The sequence below is a fragment of the Rhinatrema bivittatum genome, chromosome 9 (genome assembly GCF_901001135.1).
Source record: "Rhinatrema bivittatum chromosome 9, aRhiBiv1.1, whole genome shotgun sequence".
NCBI lineage: Eukaryota > Metazoa > Chordata > Amphibia > Gymnophiona > Rhinatrematidae > Rhinatrema > Rhinatrema bivittatum.
In genome coordinates this window covers 223,086,528-223,109,316 of record NC_042623.1, presented here as the reverse complement: position 1 = coordinate 223,109,316, position 22,789 = coordinate 223,086,528, and the positions used below count along the sequence as shown (strand labels likewise).

The 22,789-nt window shown below is 50.1% G+C and overlaps 1 protein-coding gene across 2 annotated transcripts in view; it reads right to left on the bottom strand.

Annotated features, from left to right (window-relative positions):
• The window catches only part of PARL (presenilin associated rhomboid like), a 263,836-nt gene that overhangs the window by 142,248 nt on the left and 98,799 nt on the right, over nucleotides 1-22,789 (bottom strand). For both annotated transcript variants that reach the window (XM_029617018.1, XM_029617019.1), the window contains exons 5-6: nucleotides 14,426-14,521; nucleotides 6,723-6,872 (exon numbers count right to left, since the gene is read on the bottom strand). In XM_029617018.1, coding sequence (XP_029472878.1) covers nucleotides 6,723-6,872; nucleotides 14,426-14,521 — 246 coding nt within the window. The remainder of the gene's footprint in view (nucleotides 1-6,722; nucleotides 6,873-14,425; nucleotides 14,522-22,789) is intronic.

Sequence of the window (22,789 nt, the reverse complement as noted above, 5' to 3'; positions counted from 1 at the left end):
CATTTCCTAGCGTGTAGCAGATGGACTCAGGACCAATGGGATGTACAAAAGCTACTCCCGAACAGGGCGGGAGGTTGCCCGTGGCCCACTTAGTACTGCCCTTGCAAAGGTTGTGTCCTCCCGGGCCTGGATATCCAGGCGGTAGAACCTGGAGAAGGTGTGTATGGAGGACAATGTCACACCGCCCGACAGATCTTGGCGGGCAACAGCATCTTGGTTTCCACCTAGGACACTGCCTGGGCCCTTGTTGAATGGGCCTTGACTTATAGAGGTGGAGGCTTCCCTGCCTCTACGTAGGCCGCCTTGTTTACTTCTTTGATCCAGCGGGCTGCTTGCCCGCGAAGCCACTTCCCTCTTTCTTCCCACTGTGAAGGATGAATAGGCGGTCCCATCTTTTGCACAGATTCCGATCTGTCCAGATCGGAATCTGGACTCACGAAGAAGGCGTGAGTCTTCAGAGTCCTTATGTTCGTCTGGAGATGGCAGCGAGATGGTTTGGTTTAGATTGAGAAACCACTTTTGGTAGGAAGGAGAGGACAGAGCGTAGCTGTATGGCTCCCGGTGTGAACCTGAGAAACAGTTCCCGACAGAATAGCGCTTGAAGCTCAGAGATGCGATGGGCTGAACATATTGCCACTAGGAATGCAGTCGTCAAGGTCAGGAGCCGTAGTGACAGACCGCATGTTGGTCTGAAGGAAGTTCCCGCTAGGAAGTTTAGTACTAGATTGAGATTCCATAGGGGCACTGGCCACTTTAATGGTGGTCAGATTTGTTTGACCCCTCTCAGGAAATGGGGAATATCTGGATGTGTTGATAAACTGATGCCATCCACTTTGGCTCTGAAGCAGGCCAGCACGGCCACCTGAACCTTAAGGGAGTTGAGAGACAACCCCTTCTTCAAGCCGTCCTGCAGAAATTCCAGGATCATGGGAATTGTGACTGTCCGCGGAAGGATCTCACGGTCTCACACCAGGCTTCAAATATTCTCCATATCCGTATGTAAGCTAGAGATGTGGAGAACTTGCATGCTCGAAGCAAGGTGTCAATCACTGCCTTAGAGTATCCGCTTTTCTTCAGGCGAGTCCTCTCAAGGGCCAGACCGTAAGAGAATTGAGTCAGGTCTTCGTGGAGGATTGGTCCTTGCCGGAGAAGGTCCCTGTGTGGAGGTAGGCACAGAGGGTTCCCCGCAAGAAGTCTGGCCTTCTTGGCCAGTCCGGGGCCACTAGAAGTACTAGTCCCCTGTGGTGTTCTATCTTGCGGATGATCCTGCCCAATAGTGGCCATGGGGGAAAAGCGGACAGCAGGTCTTCCTGTGGCCAGGTCTGGACGAGGGCATAGATTCCCCGGGATTGCGGTTCTCGTCTGCGGCTGAAAAACCTGGGAACTTGAGCGTTGGACCGGGTTGCAAGTAGATCCATGGCTGGGGTTCCCCAGCAGTTTACTATCAACTGGAAGGCTGTGGTCGACAGCGTCCATTCCCTTGGGTCTAGGCTCTCTCTGCTGAGGTAATCCGCAGAGACATTGTCTTTTCCCGTGATGTGGGAGGCTGAGATTCCTTGCAGGTTTGTTTCCGCCCACGCCATGAGGGGCTCTATCTCCAGGGACACCTGTTGGCTTCTGGTTCTTCCCTGGCAGTTGATTTGAGCAACTGTTGTGGCGTTGTCCAACATGACTCTGACAGACTTACCCCGGAGTCTGTAGCGAATCGTAGACAAGCTAGTCTGACTGCTCGGGCTTCCAGTTGGTTTATGTTCCTCTTCCTTGTCCCATTGTCCCTGGGCTGTCAGTTCCTGATAGTGGGCTCCCCACCCTCGCAGGCTCGCATCCGTGGTGAGCGAGATCCAGTTCGGTGGGGATAGTCTTACTCCCTTGCTCAGATGGTCTTTCTGTAGCCACCGTTGGAGCTGGGTCCGAACCTCTGCTGGTAGCTGGAGGTGAATGGAGTAGTTCTGGGACATCTGGTTCCATTGTGACAGTAGGGAACGTTGTAGTGGGCGTATATGGGCCCTTGCCCATGGAACGACTTCCAGAGTTGATGTCATGAGACCGAGGACTTGGACATAGTCCCAATACCTTGGGGCGAGCATAGTTCAACAGTTTTCGCAGATGACCCATCAGTTTCCTTCTCCTTGGAGAAAGAAGGACAACCTTGTCTTGCTTGGTGTTGAACCGTACTCCCAGGTATTCTGATTGGGAGAGCTGCAGGCAGCTCTTGGCTGTGTTGACAACACACCCGAGATTCTGCAGAAGATTCTTGACTCTGGTGGTCACCTAGTGACTTTCCTCTGGAGATTTTGCCCTGATTAGCAATCGTCCAGGTAAGGATGTACGAGGATTCCTTCTTTCCTCAGTGTTGCCGCCACTACCACCATGATTTTGGTGAAGGTCCGGGGCGGTAGCTAATCCGAAGGGTAGCGCCCGGAACTGGTAATGATGGTCCAATATCGCAAAGAGTAGGAAGCGCTGATGATCGTGATGGACCGGGATGTGGAGATAGGCCAGGAATTCTCCCGGCTGTACTGTCTTATGACTGAGCGTAGGGTTTCCATGCGGAAGTGTGGTACCCTCAGGTAACGATTGACAGTCTTGAGTTCCAGGATGGGCCGGAATGTTCCTTCCTTCTTGGGAACGATAAAATACATGGAATAGTGACCAGTATTTTGTTGGTGTGTGGGCACCAGGATTATCGCCTTTAGGCTGAGTAGTCTTATCAGTGTGGTTTCCACTGCCGTCCTCTTGGAAAGGGAGTGACATGGTGATCTCACAAATTTGTCTGGGGGGATGCAGTGGAAGTCCAGATAGTATCCCTCCCGAATGATGGTTAGGACCCACTTGTCCGACGTTATCTCGACCCATCTTTGGTAGAAGAGGGTAAGTCTGCCCCCTATGACTTCTTCCTGTGGATGGGTCTGTTGATTCTCATTGTGGGGTGCAGCTGGGGCCTGTACCTGAGCCTGCTCCCCTCTTGTTGTGTCTGTTCCGAAAGGACTGAGCCCTGCCTGCGGGGCGAGGTGCTTGGTAGTGTGTGTTCTTGTACGGTCTAAAGTGCTGAGCTCCTCAGCCCTTGGTTCTTCGGGGGAGGAGCGCTGATTTCTTTTGTTCCTGTCCTCTGGTAGATGAGGTACTGGAGATTCACCCCATTTGTTGGCTAGCTTCTCTAATTCGCTTCCGAACAAGAGAGATCTTTTAAAGGGCATTCTCGTGAGGTTAGCTTTGGATGTCGCGTCGGCTGACCAGTTTCGGAGCCATAGATGTCTTCTGGCTGCCACTGCCGAGGCAATGTTCCTGGCTGAGGTGCGCACTATTTTATTTAAAAACGTTTCTATACCGTCGTTTAGTGATATACCATCACAACGGTTTACAAATAGGCACATAAATAAAATCGAAATGGATTGTACTTTAACCAGAGGGTGCCGCAGTTGTTCAGATACATGATTCAATATTATAAGCTATATGTAAAGTGTATTAAAATTTCCTTTATGGGCTAACCATATATGCGGTATACTGTAATTCTTTAACTTAATACTTAAGTGTGATAAAATAAAATAAAAATAAAAACACATGTTCTCAGGTGACTTTTGCTTGTGTGTATAAGTCCTTTTCTTGTTTCTTAGTACTACCTATTTCCCATTCTCACTTTGAAAAGCCTTTTTGAAAAGCCATGTTTTTAAGCTTTTTTTGAAAAGTTTTGATCCCTCAGTCTTATTTCGGGTGGCATTGAGTTCCATAATATAGGGCCGGCTAATGACAGTGCTCTCTCCCTTAATTGTGTCAGTTTAGCTGTCTTTACAGAGGGTATGGTTAGTAAGGCTTTATTTGCTGATCTGAGATTTCTTTGGGGAACATGTAGTCTTAATGCAGTGTTTAACCAATCAGTATTTTCTTCATTAATTAACTTGTGGATTGTGCAAAGTGTTTTAAATTGTACTCTTTGTTCGATTGGCAGCCAGTGTAATTCGGCAAGAGTTTGAGTGATGTGGTCCCTTCTGCTTTTTCCAGTTAGTATTCTGGCTGCAGAGTTCTGTAAGATAAGGAGTGGTCTTAGTGTTGAATGTGGTAATCCAAGGAAGAGTGTGTTACAATAGTCTGTGCTAGCGAAAATAAGTGCTTGAAGAACAGTTCGAAAGTGCGCTTGGGTTAGTAGTGGTTTTAGCCTTCTAAGGACCATTAGTTTCGCGTACCCCTCTCTGACTTTCAATGATAGGTCTGAGGTCGCATCCGTGAGGAAGGATATCACAGGTTCCATAGTCTCAACAGGGGTGGTTGTGTCTCTGGAGAGGAGCAAGCAAGAACTTGCCTCCAGGGAGCAGCAGGAAGCGATCTGAAGAGTCATTGCTGCTTCGTCAAAGGACTGTTTAAGGATGGATTCCAGTCATCTGTCCTGGGCATCCTTTAGTGCCGCTCCTCCCTCAACGGGAATGCTCGTGTGCTTGGAGGTTGCGCAGACCAGGGCGTCCACCTTTGGGAACTGCAGGAGTTCCTTATCCACAGGTTCCAAGGGGTATATGGTTTCTAGGGCCCGTCCTCCTTTGAAGCTGGCCTCTGGGGCGTTCCATTCCAGGTCAATCAGTAGCTGTACCGCTTACAACATTGGAAAATAGCATGAGGCCTGACAGAGGGGGACCAAGATGGGTTTTATCTTTGGTTCCACTGTGGTGTCCATGCCTGGAATGTCCAGCGTCTTCAGGGCCGGTCCAGTGTCTTTGGAGAAGAATCGCAGCATGTTTCGTTATGGTTCCATCCCTAGGGGGGGATTTCTCCTTCCTCCAGGGAGTCTGCCTCGTCCTCCGAAGTATCTGTATCCCTGGTAGGGAGGCTCTTGCTTAGGAAGGGCACGTCTCGAAGGGCCCAAGAGGTGCTTGGAATGTCTTGCGCTTCTGTTGGCGACTGGGACAGAGTTGCAGCCGGTACTGAGTGTGCTTGGACAAAGGTCTGCAGCCCTTTGAAGAATTCCACCCAGGAAAAGGCTCTTGGGTCCATGTTGAGTCCAGGCGGTGCTATAGTGGAAGTCCCGGAGGTGCCTTCCTGTGTAGGTGTCGAGTTGGAGATACAGAGGTCCGGGGTACTATCATTAGTGGATCCGGATCCCTCTACTGGCTGTGAGGGACCTTGCTTAGGTTCCCCCTGAGCCTCTTCGCACTGCTTGCATAGGGAGGAGGCCACTTCAGGTTGTGCAGCTCTCAGGTGACAGGCTGGGCAGAGGGCTTGCCCCTTGGCCTTCTTAGCAGGTGGTGCCATGGTTTGTGCTCTTGGGGAGCTTCAAAAGCTATGTGCGCATAGGTGTGCGCACCGGGAGACTTAGTTGTGCGCTCCGGGTGCGCCAAAGATGTGCGTGCGGAATACGTACAGATGTGCACGCAGGCAACTTGTGTGCCTGGCTGAGATGTGCAGCCGATGTGTGCATGGCAATATTTGTGCACTCGGGCCGTTTATGCGGGCCGCTATGCGCCCGGCACAGTTATGCGTGTTGCTGTGCACACGGCACAGATGTGCATGCCGCTGTGCGCATGAGGACAATACAGCGGTCAAGGGGAAGAAATGGTGCCGACGACCATGTGGACAAGATGGCAACCCCCCCCGGAGGGTCTCCACGTGTGTGGACCCTTGCACCGGATCGGGGTCTAGCCCAGACAGGGCTGCTCAACCAGATTTAACAGATGCTGGAAAGGATGATCTGTGCAGCTAAGCGAGCCTCGGAGACCAGACACTGAAGAGAGGTTCCTACCTTACCTGGTCTTGGTGTTTCCCAGTCTCGTGCCGGGCGGTCTCCGGCTGCGGGGGAAGAGGGAGTTACCTTCATCGCCGCGCTCAATTCTGTACCCGCTGCCTTTCAGCCACCCTGGGGGCTAAGTCCACGCCGAGAGCCGGCTACCGGACCGAGGCTTGCTTCTGAGGGATCTTGGAAATCACCTCAGGAATTCTCGACTGGGGGAGGGACCGTTAGGTATCACCGCAGGAGAGCACGGCTCGTCTTCTAGAAGTAAATTTTTTTTCTTCTTTGGTTTAAAATTGCTAACACTATTCTAGTGTGTGTAGTGTTCCTATCTGCTTAGGAGACGGAGAAATACTGGGGAATACTGAAGAGCTGAACTTCATGCACGGGTATATGTAGGCTAACCTCAGCCTTGAAATCTGACTCAGTCTCCCATCTGCTATCAGGAAAACACTATACCCATTGGTCATAAGTCCATCTGCTACACGCTAGGAAAACAGCTAACACTTAAAAATAACTTTTTTTTTTAATTCCAAAAGCTTATGTATGTTTATGGTGGAATTTTTATCCCCAGGACTGAAAATCCAGAGAACTTTAAAGCTTCACTCTGTTTTTTTATGTAACTGTGCATTAGACTCACACAAGGTAAGCTGAAGGAATCAGGAAGCAAGCTTTCTGTTGCCACAGATCTGCTATGCTTGCAATCTTAAACACACTTGGGTTTTTTTGTTGTTACTTTTCTGATGACTCTTGGGACTATCATTGTCTTCCAGCAGATTCCCAATGAAAGCCCTCACCCTGCTAACCCCAAAGGTTCCAGCTTTTCTGATAAGCCCAAGAGCAAAAATGTGCCACTGCAATCACAGCTGGTGAATGTCCGATGGCCAGGGAAAAATGAAAGGGGTCCTTGGTGGGGGGAAAAAGTTGGGAAACCACAAGTCTATTGCACTGACTCCTTTGTTCCACTTCTCTCCCTGAATTTCTGAACAGTAACAACAGAGCTTCATACCTGCTGAAAGGTACACAGCCAGAAACTGTTCCCTTCCTAGAAGAGAGACGATGCTTGATGAAAAACTCCATAAAACATACATGTTTGCCATCATGTGGAAGAGAGAGAAATGACTGAATGTAGACAGCGACATGGGAACACAAAGGGTACCTACAAAATGGAAAGCATAATTAAAACCAACGAACTGGAGCTGAAGGGAATCTCTCACACAACCTGGTTTCTACAAACTAATGATCATTAATCGTATGGCACATTAGGATGACTTGAAAGGTCATATGTCACACTGTAAATTAAATAATGTTATTTGTCAAATACTGAGCAATAGTACAGAAAATTAATCCAAAAAATTGACAAAACTGCACCTTTCATTTATTTCTCAAGCTAGGTGTGTTGGCTTTGATAGCATGGCAGGTAAAGAAATGCATGAAGCATGTATCGCAGGTATAAGAACACGATGCGGAAAACTTCCGCAATGATCATCAGATTTTTCTACAATCCCATAAAATACACTGAAGCAGGGCCCGTGCATCTCCAAGTGGAATATGATTCAATTTGCGTCTCTCTGCAGCTGCCTCATTAACAGGTCGATACAGTAACGTGCGGTTGAAGATTCCCCGTCTGTAACGTGCTGGGAGCGCACAATACAGACGAGTAAGGCGATCCAGCAATACAGTCTCCAGTTTCACGCGTCCGTAGCGCTTCTTAAAATAGACTCATAACCCTTTCCGCACCCAGCATGTAAAAGAACGAAAAAGCTGTATAATGCAGGAATTAGCTATTCCCCTCCGATACCGTAACGCACGCTCAGATTATCTCCTTAGTAACCCGCTGTTTTGCCGCGGCCTTAACGTGTTAGTTTACCGCCTCCCCCTAGTAGGAGTTAGGACTGTGAGTCTTGTAACAAATCCATCGACACCACTTAGGATACTCAAACACAATAAAAAACAATTTAAAAAAAAAGCGATAAAGAGATGATCAAGAAAATGTAATGCTGTGGGACACATAAAACCTGTCAGAAAAAAAAAAAATTTTAAATACCTGTCACTTTCCGAATCGTGCGGTCATCCAGGCAGCGGCTGGAGCCGGAGGGCCGCGTGGGTCCAGGCGGCCGGCGGCGGGAGCCGGGTGTTCGATCGAGGCCGCGGGCGGATGGGCGCGTGTTTAATCGAGGCCGCGGGGGCGGGTGGGCGCGCGTTGGTTTCAGGCGGGCGGCAGCGGCGGCGGGATCCGGGTGGGCACGTGTTCAATCTAGGCCGCGGGCCGGGTCGCACAGGCGCGCATTCATTCAGGCGGAGGAGCCGGAGGCGAAAGCGGCCTCCGGCAGCCCCCACCAGCAGTGAATGAATGTGCGCCTGTGCGACCCGTGCGATTCGGTGCTCAAGGCAGTCACATGCCGTGACGTCACGCCGTGAGCACCGACTCGCACGGGTCGCACAGGCGCGCATTCATTCACTGCCGGTGGGGGCTGCCGGAGGCCGCTTTCGCCTCCGGCTCCTCCGCCTGAATGAATGCGTGCCTGTGCGACCCGGTCTGCGGCCTAGATTGAACACGCGCCCACCCGGATCCCGCCGCCGCTGCCGCCGCCCACCTGAAACCAACGCGCGCCTACCCGCCCCCGTGGCCTCGATTAAACACGCGCCCATCCGCCCGCGGCCTCGATTAAACACGCGCCCACCCGGATCCCGCCGCCGCTGCCGCCCGCCTGAAACCAACGCGCGCCCACCCGCCCCCGCGGCCTCGATTAAACACGCGCCCATCCGCCCGCGGCCTCGATTAAACACGCGCCCACCCGGATCCCGCCGCTGCCGCCGCCCGCCTGAAACCAACGCGTGCCCACCCGCCCCCGCGACCTCGATCGAACACCCGGCTCCCGCCGCCGGCCGCCTGGACCCACGCAGCCCTCCGGCTCCCGCCGCTGCCTGGATGACCGCAAGATTCGGAAAGTGACAGGTATTTAAAAATTTTTATTTTTTTTTTATAACATTCAGGTTTTTACATATTTTTGGTTTTTTGTTTTTTACACTTCCTGGTACCTGTCATTTCAAATGAATGTCATTTCAAAATGTCATTTGAAAAGGAAAATTAGTTTCTTACCTGATAATTTTCATTCCTGTAGTACCAAGGATCAGTCCAGGACACCTGGGTTGTGACTCCGCACCAGTAGATGGAGACAGACTAAAACTTGTGGGCGGAGCCATATATGCCCCTGTGCCAGTCACAGCCCCTCAGTCTTACGGAATGTCAAAGTAGAACACAACCAGAGAAGTAAACAAAACTAGATACCGCTAACTAACGGGGAAAGAAACACCCCTTCTGGAAACGGACTCTCCAACCGAGAGAGCGAACAAGCAGAACAGAGCAAATCAAAACACAGAGCGGACTCTCCATTACTTCAGCGCAGCACTGCGGGCGGGATCCTGGACTGATCCTTGGTACTACAGGAACGAAAATTATCAGGTAAGAAACTAATTTTCCTTTCCCTGTACGTACCAGGATCAGTCCAGGACACCTGGGATGTACCAGAGCAACCTACTGAGGGTGGGAAGCAGAGAGTCCCGCTCGGAGTACCCTCTCTCCAAAACCCCCGGAATCGGTAGCCCGGACATCCAGCCGGTAATGCCGGATAAAAGTATGCAACGACTTCCAGGTGGCCGCCCTACAATTCTCTTGAGGCGACACCTGAGAAGCTTCCGCCCAAGACGCTGCTTGAGATCGAGTCGAGTGAGCCCGCAGCCCCACGGGAAGAGGTTTTCCCCGCACCAAGTACGCCGAACCAATGGCCTCCTTGAGCCAACGAGCGATCGTTGTGCGGGACGCTGCAGCTCCTTTCTTTGGTCCAGAGAACAGGACAAACAGATGATCTGTGACCCGAAACGGATTAGTGACCTCCAGATATCGGAGAAGGGATCTCCGCACGTCAAGCTTCCGTAACTCCCTCTCTTCGGTAGCAGAGGAGTCTCCGCATGCAAAAGCGGGCAACTCCACCGATTGATTCACGTGAAACGACGAGACCACTTTCGGAAGAAAGGAAGGAACCGTCCGTAAGGAAACCCCCTTAATCGGAGATACGCAAGAAAGGTTCCCTACAGGACAGGGCCTGTAACTCGGAAACACGCCGTGCCGAGGCAATCGCCACCAAGAATGCCGTTTTTAAAGTGAGATCCTTAAGAGTTGCGCGTTTCAAGGGCTCAAACGGCGCCGTGCATAGAGCGGAGAGAACCCAATTGAGGTTCCAAGCCGGACAAGGAAGACGTAACGGGGGGCGAAGGTGCTTAGCACCCCGAAGGAAACGAGCAATATCCGGGTGAAGCACCAGAGACTTACCTCGCAAACACCCCAGTGCCGCCACTTGGACCCGTAGAGAACTGCACGCCAGACCCTTGGCCAGACCCGCCTGGAGGAACGCTAGAACATCAGAGACGGAAGCCGAAGTGGGGTCCACCCCTCGCTGCACGCACCAGTCCTCAAAGACCACCCAGACACGGACGTAAGCCAAAGACGTCGACTGCTTCCTGGAACGCAGTAGCATGGCCACCACCGCATCTGAATAACCTTTTCTCTTCAGTCGATTCCTCTCAAAAGCCATGCCGCGAGACAGAAGTGATCCGCATCCTCCAAACAGACGGGGCCCTGATGGAGTAGGGCCGCCATTCCCTGGAACCGAAGGGGTGCCGCTACTGCCAGTTGTACGAGGTCTGCGAACCACGGCCGGCGAGGCCACTCCGGTGCTACCAAGATCACTTTGGCCGGATGCAACTCTATGCGCCGTAGAATCTTGCCGATCATCGGCCACGGGGGAAACACGTAGAGCAGCACATCCGTCGGCCAGGGAAGCACCAACGCATCGACGCCTTCTGCCCCCCGCTCTCGACGTCGACTGTAAAATCGCGGGGCCTTCGCGTTGTGCCACGTGGCCATCAGATCCATGTGGGGCACCCCCCACGTTTCGCAAATGAGAAGAAACGCTTCGTCCCCCAGCTCCCACTCTCCGGGATCCAGACGATGACGGCTGAGATAGTCCGCCTGCACGTTGTCGACTCCCGCAATGTGAGACGCTGCGAGGTTGCTGAGATGCAGCTCCGACCAGGCCATCAAGCGCTGAGCTTCTTCTGCCACCTGGGGGCTCCGTGTCCCCCCCTGCCGGTTGATGTATGCCACGGTGGTCGCATTGTCCGACAACACTCGGACTGCCTTTCCCCGCAGCAATGGTAGAAAAGCCTGCAGGGCCAGACGGACCGCTCTGGTCTCTAGGCGATTGATAGACCACTGGGCTTGCGACACTGACCATAGGCCTTGAACTGAGCTCCCTAGGCAGACCGCTCCCCAACCGGAGAGGCTGGCATCCGTGGTCACCACTGTCCAACTAGGCACCAGGAGAGAGACTCCGGCGGAAAGATGACTGGGGTCCAGCCACCAACGCAGGCTGGACCTCGCGTGTCCCGCTAGAGGAAGCGGTAAGTGGAAATCCTCCGAGACCGGCTTCCAGCGGGAAAGCAAGGATGACTGTAAGGGTCGCAGATGAGCGAACGCCCATGGCACCAGCGCCAGCGTGGAAGCCATAGACCCTAGGACCGTAAGGTAGTCGCAGACCCGCGGCTGGCGGAGAGACAACAAGCGTTGCACCTGAGTTTGCAGCTTGCCCATCCGTTCGAGCGACAGAAACACCTTGCCCTGCTTCGTGTCGAAAAGAGCTCCCAGATATTCCAAGGTCTGCGTGGGTGTCAGATGACTCTTGCTGAAGTTGACCACCCATCCCAGGGACTGCAACAGATGGAGGACCCTGGCCACCGCCATCCGACACTGATCCTCGGACTTCGCCCGAATCAACCAATCGTCCAGGTACGGATGGACCTGGAGACCTTCTCGGCGCAGTTGCGCCGCCACCACGACCATCACCTTCGTGAAAGTACGAGGGGCCGTTGCGAGCCCAAATGGGAGCGCCCGAAACTGGTAATGCCGACCCAGAATGCAGAATCTGAGGAAGCGTTGGAACGACGGCTGGATGCCTATGTGAAGATACGCTTCCGTGAGGTCCAGGGAGGCCAGGAACTCGCCTGGCCGGACCGCGGCGATGACTGACCGGATCGTCTCCATTTTGAAGCGAGGAACGCGAAGGCATCGGTTCACCCCTTTGAGATCCAGAATTGGTCGGGACGTGCCGTCCTTCTTTGGTACGATGAAGTAAATGGAGTAACGGCCTTTGCCTTGTTGGCTGACCAACAAGGCTATCTCCCCCGTTCCGGGGGAGATAGCTCCCAAGTCCTCTAAGCGGCGGATGGTGTCTAGCACCGCCGCCTTCTTCTCGGGAGCCTTGCAGGGTGACACAAGGAACTTGTCCACTGGAATGCGAGCAAAATCTAACGCGTAGCCGTGTCTTATCACGGTGAGGACCCACTGGTCCGACGTTATTCCGGCCCATCTCTCGTAAAACGACAGCAACCGCGCCCCGACGTTGGGAACGGCGTGCTGAGGCTGCGGCGGGAGAAGGGCCGACCCCCTTTCATTGTGAAGATTTGGGCGCCGTGATGGCCAGGGCACCCCCTGGTCTACCAAAGCGCCTCCCACGAAAGGACTGCTGCTGCTGCCACTGTGGGGTACGGGAGGAGGAAGACCTGTACGAGTGCCCCGACGACCTTTGAGGTCGCGCCTTCCTGGGCCCACGAAAGCGGGACCTGGCTGTAAAGGAAGCCCGCGACCTGGATCTATCTTCAGGCAACCTGAAAGCCCTATTTTCCCCCAGGGAAGCCATCAAGTCATCTAATTCCTTGCCAAACAGCAATTTACCCTTGAATGGCAGCGCCCCGAGGTGAGCCTTAGAAGAGCCATCCGCCGCCCAGTTGCGTAGCCACAGGAGGCGGCGCGCCGAGACAGCCGCCACCATGGATCTAGACGAAGTGCGCAGCAGATCGTGGAGTGCATCTGCGCCATATGCTATTACCGCTTCCAACTTATCCGCTTGCGCTGCCTCGTCTGCCGAAAGATCCGCATTGGCTTGGAGGACCTGAGCCCAGCGTAAGCCAGCTCTCAAAGCGAAATTCGTACACATGGCGGCCCGAATTCCTAGCGCTGAAACCTCAAAAATCTTCTTGAGCTGTACTTCCAGCTTTCTGTCCTGAAGGTCCCGAAGGGCTGTCGCACCCGTAACCGGGATAGTAGATCTCTTCGTTACCGCCGAAACCGCCGAATCCACCTTTTTTTTTTTTTTTAAAGAAAAACGCCTGTCGCTGTCCACGGTCCTGGAGCCCTAATCCAGCAGGGGTGAGTGAACCGGGCTCCCCGGTGTCACCCCTGACGCTGCTACTAGGCCAGCTGGGTCCTCGACCCTAGCAGCGGCCTCAACCAGGGGGGGGTGGTCCCCTCAGAACCTCACAACCCCCCTGGGAGGCAGGGCGAAAGGGACCTAAGGACAATTTAGAAAAAATATATTCCCAAATAGAAATCCGTAGCCTAAACTGGCCTAACAAATCAAAAAAGGAACCGACCCTGACGGAATACCAGAACCAGGGCAGGCAGGGCTGTGACCGGACCTGCACCATCTACTGGAGACAGAGTAAGACTGAGGGGCTGTGACTGGCACAGGGGCATATATGGCTCCGCCCACAAGTTTTAGTCTGTCTCCATCTACTGGTGCGGAGTCACAACCCAGGTGTCCTGGACTGATCCTGGTACGTACAGGGAATGACATTTGAAATGACAGGTACCAGCGCACCCAGGTTACTGTATAGGCGCTGTACTCAGCGCCTATACAGTAAAATGGGTTGCGCTGGCATAACCCTTCCTTATCGCTTCACAGCCGCGGCATGCATTTGCATGCAATTTGCATGCAATTAGAAGAGAGTATCGGGGACTAAGTGAAGAGAACTGTGCGTACGGGGAGGAAGGGTGCGCCTGACACTGCCACACTGTTTCTACCGCGGCCTTACTGTATCGACCTGTAAAGAAGAGGAAAGCAAATAAGCTAGCATATATGATCAATCACTTGCAATAACATTTTATTAAAATTCTATGCAAATGAAATATTGTATGCATGCTGTAGGAGGAAAAAAGGAACTTCTTATTTTGAGTATAATTTTCAAAATCTCTGCAGTGCTTGTGGCTCATGGAGGCTTTCTCTTTGAAAACGTGGAGGAATGCGGGTAATTGTATATCTGTGTACTCTGCAGGGGCAAAATATTCAAGGGAATTTCAAAATAAAATCCACATGTATATCTTTTATGGCCTCCGGCCTATTTTTGGCATGGATAAATGTACATGCACTGTCATACAGCATGCATACTTTTACCCACAATCCTGGGGAGTGAATATTAAACTGCATTTTTACCTGCATAAAAACTTTTGAAAGGTCAGACTTAAGGGCCACATTAGCTGAGTTTCTGTAGGGAGCTATGCTCTATGGCCCCTAAGAGTGGAAGAGGCAGATATAAAAACAGTACTCCCCCCCCCCCACCACCACCCTCTGGGTAGTTGCCAATGGAGACTCATGTCTTATAGCCCAAAAAAGGCTTGTTCTAAATGAGCTGGAAGCCTAAAGAGAGTAGGAGGATACTGTTGGGTCAAAAGAGAAAACTGAAATACCTGAATTAGTAATACAATTTCATGGGCTTTATCAATGAGATTTTCAAAGAACTGTAGATACCTAGTGTGAATTTATACAGAACAGATTAGCAATAATCTATCCCAATAAACAGGCTTTACACACTTACGTGAACCAGGGTTGGACAAAAAGTATCTGATCATCGTGCGCTGCATAGATGGTACTCTCCATAAACAGAACACAAGGAAATTGGCAGCTATTATGCCTAGAAAAGACAAATAAATCCAGAATTAGTTACTGTTAAGAAATACATATGGTCTGGCATATTTCACAGATGGAAAGCCAAGATATATATAACATTGAAAGTCAGCTTTGTTGAAGAGGCTGACAGGTTTCCTATTAGGACTAGATGGCTCAGCCTTTTTCACTTATCTGAAAAAGGAATGAGGCAACCATGTTTATTTATTCATGTTGTGAACTGTTATGACTGTTTACAGAAAATCGGTATATAAAATATTATAAATAAATAAATGATGCTAGCAAAAGACACCCATTATATTTTCTCAGGCATGACTAGACAAAAGACTTGATTAAACCAACTGTATGTTATTTTGTGAAATAAAATTTAAATGAAAGGAAAATTGGTTCTTTCCTGCTAATTTTCGTTCCTGTAATACCACAGATCAGTCCAGACCAGTGGGTTGTGCATTCCTACCAGCAGATGGAGTCAGAGATCAAACACTTTGGGCACTGCTACATAACCGAGAGTGCCACCTGCAGTCCCTCAGTATTGGCCTGTACTCAAGCCCAAACAACTAACCTTACTAAAGGGCGAAGAGGGTTGGAAACCAAAACGTAACAGCCAACCCTTCGCCCATAACAGAGAAAACAAAAAACCACTAGACACCTTGGAACCTGCTTCTTCAAGAGCATCTGCGATAGAACCAAATTGTTTCTGCATGAAAATATCACTTCTCAAGGTAGTCTTTCGGAATCTGAAATGGGGGTGGGCCTCTGGACTGATCTGTGGTATTACAGGAATGAAAATTAGCAAGTAAGAACCAATTTTCCTTTTCTGAACATACCCAGATCAGTCCAGACCAGTGGGATGTACCCAAGCCACACTACACTGGGCGGAAACCCGAAAGACCCGCATGCAGAAAACCCTCACCGAAGGACAATTCATCGTGCGCCCTAACATCCAAACGATAATGCTTGGTGAAAGTGTGAAGGGAGGACCAAACCGCCGCTCTGCAGATTTCCTGTGACGACAGAAGCTGACACTCAGCCCAGGAGGTAGCCTGGGCCCTAGTGGAATGAGCTCGCAGAACCAAGGGCACCTGATGCCCTCGGGCAACATAGAACAAAGAGAAAGCCTCCTTAATCCAGCGCGAAATCGTCACGTTGGAAGCCTTGTCACCCTTCTTAGGACCCCTGAACAAGACAAACAAATGGTCTGACCACCGGAAGTCATTGGTAACCTCCAAATAGCGCGATGCACATCCAAAAGATGAAGCTCCTTCTCCTGATAGGAATCCCTGGACCACTGCGGAAATCCTGGCAGATCCACTGCCTGATTGACATGAAAGGCAGACACCACCTTGGGAACGAAAGAAGGGACTGTGCACAGTGAAACTATCATCGTAAATCTTAAGGAAGGGATCCCGACACGACAAATCCTTTAACTCTGAAATCCATCATGCAGAACAAATGGCTACCAGGAAAACGGTCTTCAAGGTCAAATCCTTAATTGGAGCACTGTGTAAAAGCTCAAAGGGGGCTCCGCAAAGCACCCGAAGCACCAGGTTTAAACTCCAATCCGGACATAATGAGCATATGGGAGGACGTAAATGTTTTACTCCCTTGAGGAACCGTGAAATATCTGGGTGCACTGCCAGCGACCGACCGTGAAACCTGCCCCTTAAGGCACCTAAGGCTGCTACCTGAACCCGAAGGGAGTTGAAAGCCAAACCCTTAGCCAAACCCTGTTGAAGGAAATCCAACATCTGGGGAATCATCATTGACAAAGGATTCAAGGAGCGCTGGCAGCACCATGCCTCAAACAACTTCCAAGACAAGACCAGTGCCTTGAAAAGAAGATTTATTGATTGATTATAACCAGCCCGACTCTAGCCAAAGTTTCGCCTTTTATAGCTGCATCAGGGGCTCTAGAAATAAGAAATTTTTAATATTAATAATAAACATTAATAAGTTAAAAACAAAACCCAATAGGAAATAATAATAAATAATGAAAGATTAAATAAGAAATAATTTAAACAGCGATAGGATAGATTGAATAAAATACAGTTAAAAGTAATCAGTTAAAAGTAATGAGCAAGGAGGACAACAGGTTACATGGTAAGATCAAGAGCAGAGAAAAGACCTTATGTTTATTTTACTTGAATCAAGGTAAATTTTATAAAGAGTATATATGTCAGGGCACCATATATGATGTTGCTCTATGCTTCGGAGAAGCCGACTGATGAGAAGCAAGGGGGAGGAAGGCATAGAGAAGAATGCCCGTGGGCCACGGACATACTTCTCTGAGATAACCAACCAATTCGGCAGATCCAAATCTACTCCTTGTACCAGGTTGCTGCGTAAAAGCCACCATGACTGACTGGAAGTAGAGGCAACGACACATGAAACTGTTCCGACACCGGGCTCCACCTCAATAACAGCGCACGCTGCAACGGATGCAAATGAGCGAATGCCCACGGGACCAAATCCAAGGTGGAGGCCATGGATCCCAGGACTTGTAAGTGATGCCAAATTGTTGGAGTCTTCCTCTGAAGGAGGGCCTTGACCTGATCTTGCAACTTCATTACAAGGTCCGATGTCAGGGAAACCTTGCCTTGGAAGGTATCAAAGAACGCTTCCAAGTAAACCAGCAACTGTGTGGGCTCCAAGTGACTTTTCTGGGTATTTATGACCCAGCCGAGCGACCACAAGGTGAGCATCACCTTCTGGACCGATCTTACACAATCCTACTGTGACTTCGCTCGAATCAGCCAGTCGTCCAGATATGGGTGAACTAGGACTCCCTCCTTGCGCAGGAATGCCGCCACGATCACCATGACCTTGGTGAAGGTACGTGGGGTTGTCGCCAGGCCGAAAGGAAGAGCTTGAAACTGGAAATGTTAACCCAGCACTTTGAATCAGAGGAACCGCTGGTGATCCTGGTGAATCAGGATGTGGAGATATGCCTCGGTGAGGTCTAAGGAGAAGAAAAACTCCCCTTTGCGAAAACAGGGGACTCACAGACACCAGTTCACCTTCTGCAAATAATGAATGGGACGAAAGGTGCCCTCTTTCTTGAGAACCACAAAGTACATCGAATACCGTCACTTGCCCTGTTCTACAAGGGGGACAGGAACAATGGCCCTGAGATCGAGAAGCCGTTGTAGGGCCCCTTGTACTGCCTCATGCTTGGCCCGCGAAGCAATGCGAGACTCCACAAAGGCCTCCCACACTGGGCACGAAAACCCGAGAGCGTAACCGTCCAGGACCACTTCCAAGACACATTGGTCCGAGGTAATCTTTTCCCACTCCACATAGAAGCTTGACAATCTGCCTCCGACAGTTTCTACAACAGAATGGGTACCCCTGCCTGGACGCCAACCTCCACGAAAGGACTGCTGATGCCATGAGACCGGCCTGGGCCCCAAAGGAGCTGAAGACCTACCAGTGCAAAATCTGTGAGAATCACGAAAAAGAGCTTGAAAGGGAAAAACCTTCCCAGAAGGTTTCCTATCCTCCAGAAGTCAGTTGCCTTTGGACTCCTCCATTAATTTGACCAATTGGCCCAGATCCTCCCTGAAGAGAAGCTTGCCCTTAAAGGGGAGGTTTCAGAGTTGAGACTTGGAAGACAAATCTGCTGACCAATTCCGCAACCAGAGGAGTCTACGAGCCGTGACAGCGAACACCATACTACGTGCAGAGGTCCGAACCAAGTCATACAGAGCGTCTGCAACATAGGCAACACCTGCCTCCAATCATGCGGCTTGCAAGGGCCCCCCGCCATCGGCACTTGGAGCTGCGGACGCCCTCTAGACAGGCTCTCTGCATGAGGCTGGCACAAATCGCTGCCCTGAGACTCAGCGCGGAGACCTCGAAGCCTCGCTTAAGGTGTATCTCCTGCTTGCGGTCCTGTATGTCCCTCAGTGCAGCAGCCCCGGCCATAGGAATGGTGGTCTTTTTAGTCACAGCAGACACCACCGTGTCCACCTTCGGTACCTTCAGAAGATCCAAAACATCTTGCGACAGGGGGTAAAGTTTCGCCATGGCTCTAACCACTTTCAAACCAGCATCTGGCGAGTCCCACTCTCGGGTCACCAGCTTGCGGACCTTCTTAGGCAATGAGAAGGAAGTCATCGGTCCCTGAATCTCATCCAGGACCAGGTTAACTCCTTCGTTGTCGGATTCATCCTGCGAAACCTTGATCCCCAGGACCTCCAAGATCTGGGGAATGAGAGGCCGGAGCTCCTCCTGCTTAAATAAGCGCACCACGCTGGGATCATCACCCTCCGAGGGTGGGAGGTCATCTGGGTCCAGGTCATCCTGGTTCCCATCACCCATATCATGGGTGAGTCCCAGATCCTGATCTACTCCAGAGCCCGAGGGATCCCCGAGCTGAACCGGCAATCTATCCTCGCCTCGGGCCCCCTGTCGGGCCCCTGAAGGTTGTTGGAGGTCCAGGGGCCCCATGAATACCCGCTTCGGTGGAGGCTCCGCCAAAACATCCGGCCGTGCTGCTCTCTTCAGGATCGCTTGTTTCCTAGCCAGGAACGCCTGGTGCAGCAGCAGCACAAACTCAGGACACGACTCTCCCGAATCGACACTCCCCTCAGCACTAGCCCAGGGTCATCCCCAAAGGTGGAAATCTGCTCCACCGGGGATAGAATGGGAGGGGCATCCTCCTCCTGCGACACCCGCTGAGGAGGATCGCAGCCCGGAGGAACGGAGTCCTTGTCTGCCTGATGTCTCCCCCAAAGAAGTTCCCTCCTGCCCTGTGGAACAGGCAGAACAGAGGGAACTAGCATCTAGGGCTTGCCCTAGCGTGCCACACGCACAGTCTGGATTATGGGGTGCCATAATCCAGACCGAGTAGCCACTCAGTCGTAAGTAAAAAAGAAAAAATCAAGCCGGGAAACCTTTGCGCAGTTGCAGGAACTAAAAATAGCAAACTCCTCCCTGCAGGCGCGAAAACTGCTCTGTGGAGAGCTGCCGGCATGAAAAAATGCGGCCTAGCACGCACGCGAAGGCCTCCCCCCGCCGACCTACCCAGAGCCCCGGGCCATCATTGAGACCCACGGGGTCGAGCTCCCGAATCCGACTGGCCTGTCGACGAAACGGCACGGCCCGTCCCCAGAACTCCTCCTACCTTGAAAAAGATCCATTCATTTTTTTTTTTCAAGAAACTTTAAACAGGATCGTCTGGGGCCTGAGGAAAGGAGTGAGGGGAGCCTCCTCTGTGATCGAGGGAACCAGGAGCCCCTGGCAATCGAAGCCACTGGACCATTGACAGCGAGACTCAGGCAGGGGTGTCCAACCCCAGTCACCCGGCTTCAACTGAGGGATAGCCCACAAAGGTGCCTAACATCTCAGGAAGCTATACAGCTAACTACTAACTAGCCTAACCTAGGAAAAAACCTTCCCTATTTTTTTTTTTTTTTTTTTTTAAACTAACAAACTGCAGGTTTGCATCTCTACCATCTGCTGGAGTTAGAGAAATACTGAGGGACTGCAGGTGGCAATCTTGATTATGTAGCAGTGCCCAAAGCTTTTGATCTCTGACTCCATCTGCTGGTAGGAATGCACAACCCACTGGTCTGGACTGATCTGGGTATGTTCAGGAATCAGTTTTAACATCAACTGCCATTTCACCACATTAACACACGGAAAACTCTTATGAGAGTGCCAGCTGGAGAGGAGGGAACTCCTCTCCCACAGACAAGGTAACTACGGTTTCATCTTTTCAATCTGAAACACAAATTATTCTTCATTTCTTGCCTAGGATCTTTAAAACAAAAAAAGAAAAATATTAACTAGGGCATTCTCTCCCCCCCCCCCCCCCCCCCCCTTTTTCTCTTCACGTTTTTAGAGGCTGAAATACTACTGAAGGGTGTGCAGTGCTCCAATATAGCGCTGCATGCTTAAGCTTCTGAACACACCCTGTTCCTCTCTGAACCCCTACCCCAAATTCCCCACCCCCAACATGCTTCTGAAAGGAACGTGTGCTCACAACAGGTCCCAACCTCCATTTCATTCTTTTTTTTTGTATTATTATATCAGGCACAAGTACATAAATATATATAGATAATATGCTTAAGCTCCTGGAAAATGGTGTCTACCTATCAGGGCCAGCGATGTGTGCGCTAATAACTGGTGGGTGCATGAGTTGGACAGAGGCCTGGACAGTGAAAAGACAAAACAGGCTGCACACAGGCTTGGAGAAGGCAGGCTGGCATGAGGCCTGACAAAGTCAGCAGTCAAATGGCTGTGCAGGCTGGGAGGAGGCGTGGCGCAGTTGGCGACAATGGGGAAAGTTTCACTGGGTTTCACCTAACGTGATTTTAAATTGTATTAAAATTGTATTAAAAATCTAAAAGATTTTTTCATGTGTCTGTGTAAGGTATTAATTTTTCTTCATCCTTCAGTCATCTTTCCACTTTACATAAGAACAAAAGAACATGCCATACTGGGTCAGACCAAGGGTCCATCAAGCCCAGCATCCTGTTTCCAACAGTGGCCAATCCAGGCCATAAGAACCTGGCAAGTACCCAAAAACTAAGTCTATTCCATGTTACCGTTGCTAGTAATAGCAGTGGTTGTTATCTAAGTCAACTTAATAGCAGGTAATGGACTTCTCCTCCAAGAACTTATCCAATCCTTTTTTAAACACAGCTATACTAACTGCACTAACCACATCTTCTGGCAACAAATTTCAGAGTTTAATTGAGCGTTGAGTGAAAAAGAACTTTCTCCGATTAGTTTTAAATGTGCCACATGCTAACTTCATGGAGTGCCCCCTAGTCTTTCTATTACCCGAAAGAGTAAAAAACTGATTCACATCTACCCGTTCTAAACCTCTCATGATTTTAAACACCTCTATCATATCCCCCCTCAGCCGTCTCTTCTCCAAGCTGAAAAGTCCTAACCTCTTTAGTCTTTCCTCATAGGGGAGCTGTTCCATTCCCCTTATTTTGGTAACCCTTCTCTGTACCTTCTCCATCGCAATTATATCTTTTTTGAGATGCAGCGACCACAAATGTACACAGTATTCAAGGTGCGGTCTCACCATGGAGCGATCAGAGGCATTATGAATTTTCCGTTTTATTCACCATTCCCTTTCTAATAATTCCCAACATTGTTTGCTTTTTTGACTGCCACAGCACACTGAACCGACGATTTCAATGTATTATCGACTATGACGCCTAGATCTCTTTCTTGGGTAGTAGCACCTAATATGGAACCTAACATTGTGTAACTATAGCATGGTTTATTTTTCCCTATATGCATCACCTTGCACTTGTCCACATTAAATTTCATCTGCCATTTTAATGCTCAATTTTCCAGCCTCACAAGGTCTTCGTGCAATTTATCACAATCTGCTTGTGATTTAACTACTCTGAACAATTTTGTATCATCTGTAAATTTGATTACCTCACTCATCGTATTTCTTTCCAGATCATTTATAAATATATTGAAAAGGGTCCCAATACAGATCCCTGAGGCACGCCACTTTCTTTGTTGTTTTCATTGTCTCACCTCTCTTTTTATTGTCCAGTTTATATTTTTGTGATCTTTTTCTGTCTCTGTCCAGTCTTTCAGAATTCCTCCATCTTTTTCACTCTTCAGTTAATTTCTCTTTGGCCTTGAGATATGTTCCTCATTCCCTCTCATGCTTAAATATGTTGTCACACTCTGCAACAACTTTGAGCTGAGAAATTGTTTCAGTCATGAAATAATTTTTATGACAAGAAGAATTTTGTGCAGCAGGGGGTCACATCTGTGCATGCAAATTTAGCATGACAGAGTGATTCACTAAAAAATTATTCTAATCTGTGTTTGGTGATCTTCTCCATTTCCAGTTCATTTCCACTTTGCCTATTTTGTTCTTTTCATTCATTCTTCTCTCTCAAATTTATGTATTTGTCCTGATCTTACTGTTTCCTGTCACATCTCCTGCCTTCAGTCTCTTTTCTATTTACCAAAATCAATTCCCCTCTTTCCCACAAAATGTATCTTGCTTCTTGCCCTCCACCCATCATCCTTATCCTTGGCTTTCCTGTCATTTCTTCCTCTACAATTGTCTCAATCCTGTTGCCCTTTCAAGTAAGTTATCTTGCGTTTCCCTTCCTCCATTCTGTCTCTTCCCCCCCCCTCTCTCTTTCCTCCATCTTATTCTCTCTCTAGTCTCTCCCTTTCTTCCATTTTTTTTCCCTGTCTTTCTCCCCATTTCCTCTATCCTCCATTCTAGGGCTTCACCTCACTCCCTCCCCACCCCAATACAGTCTATCACTTCCAATCA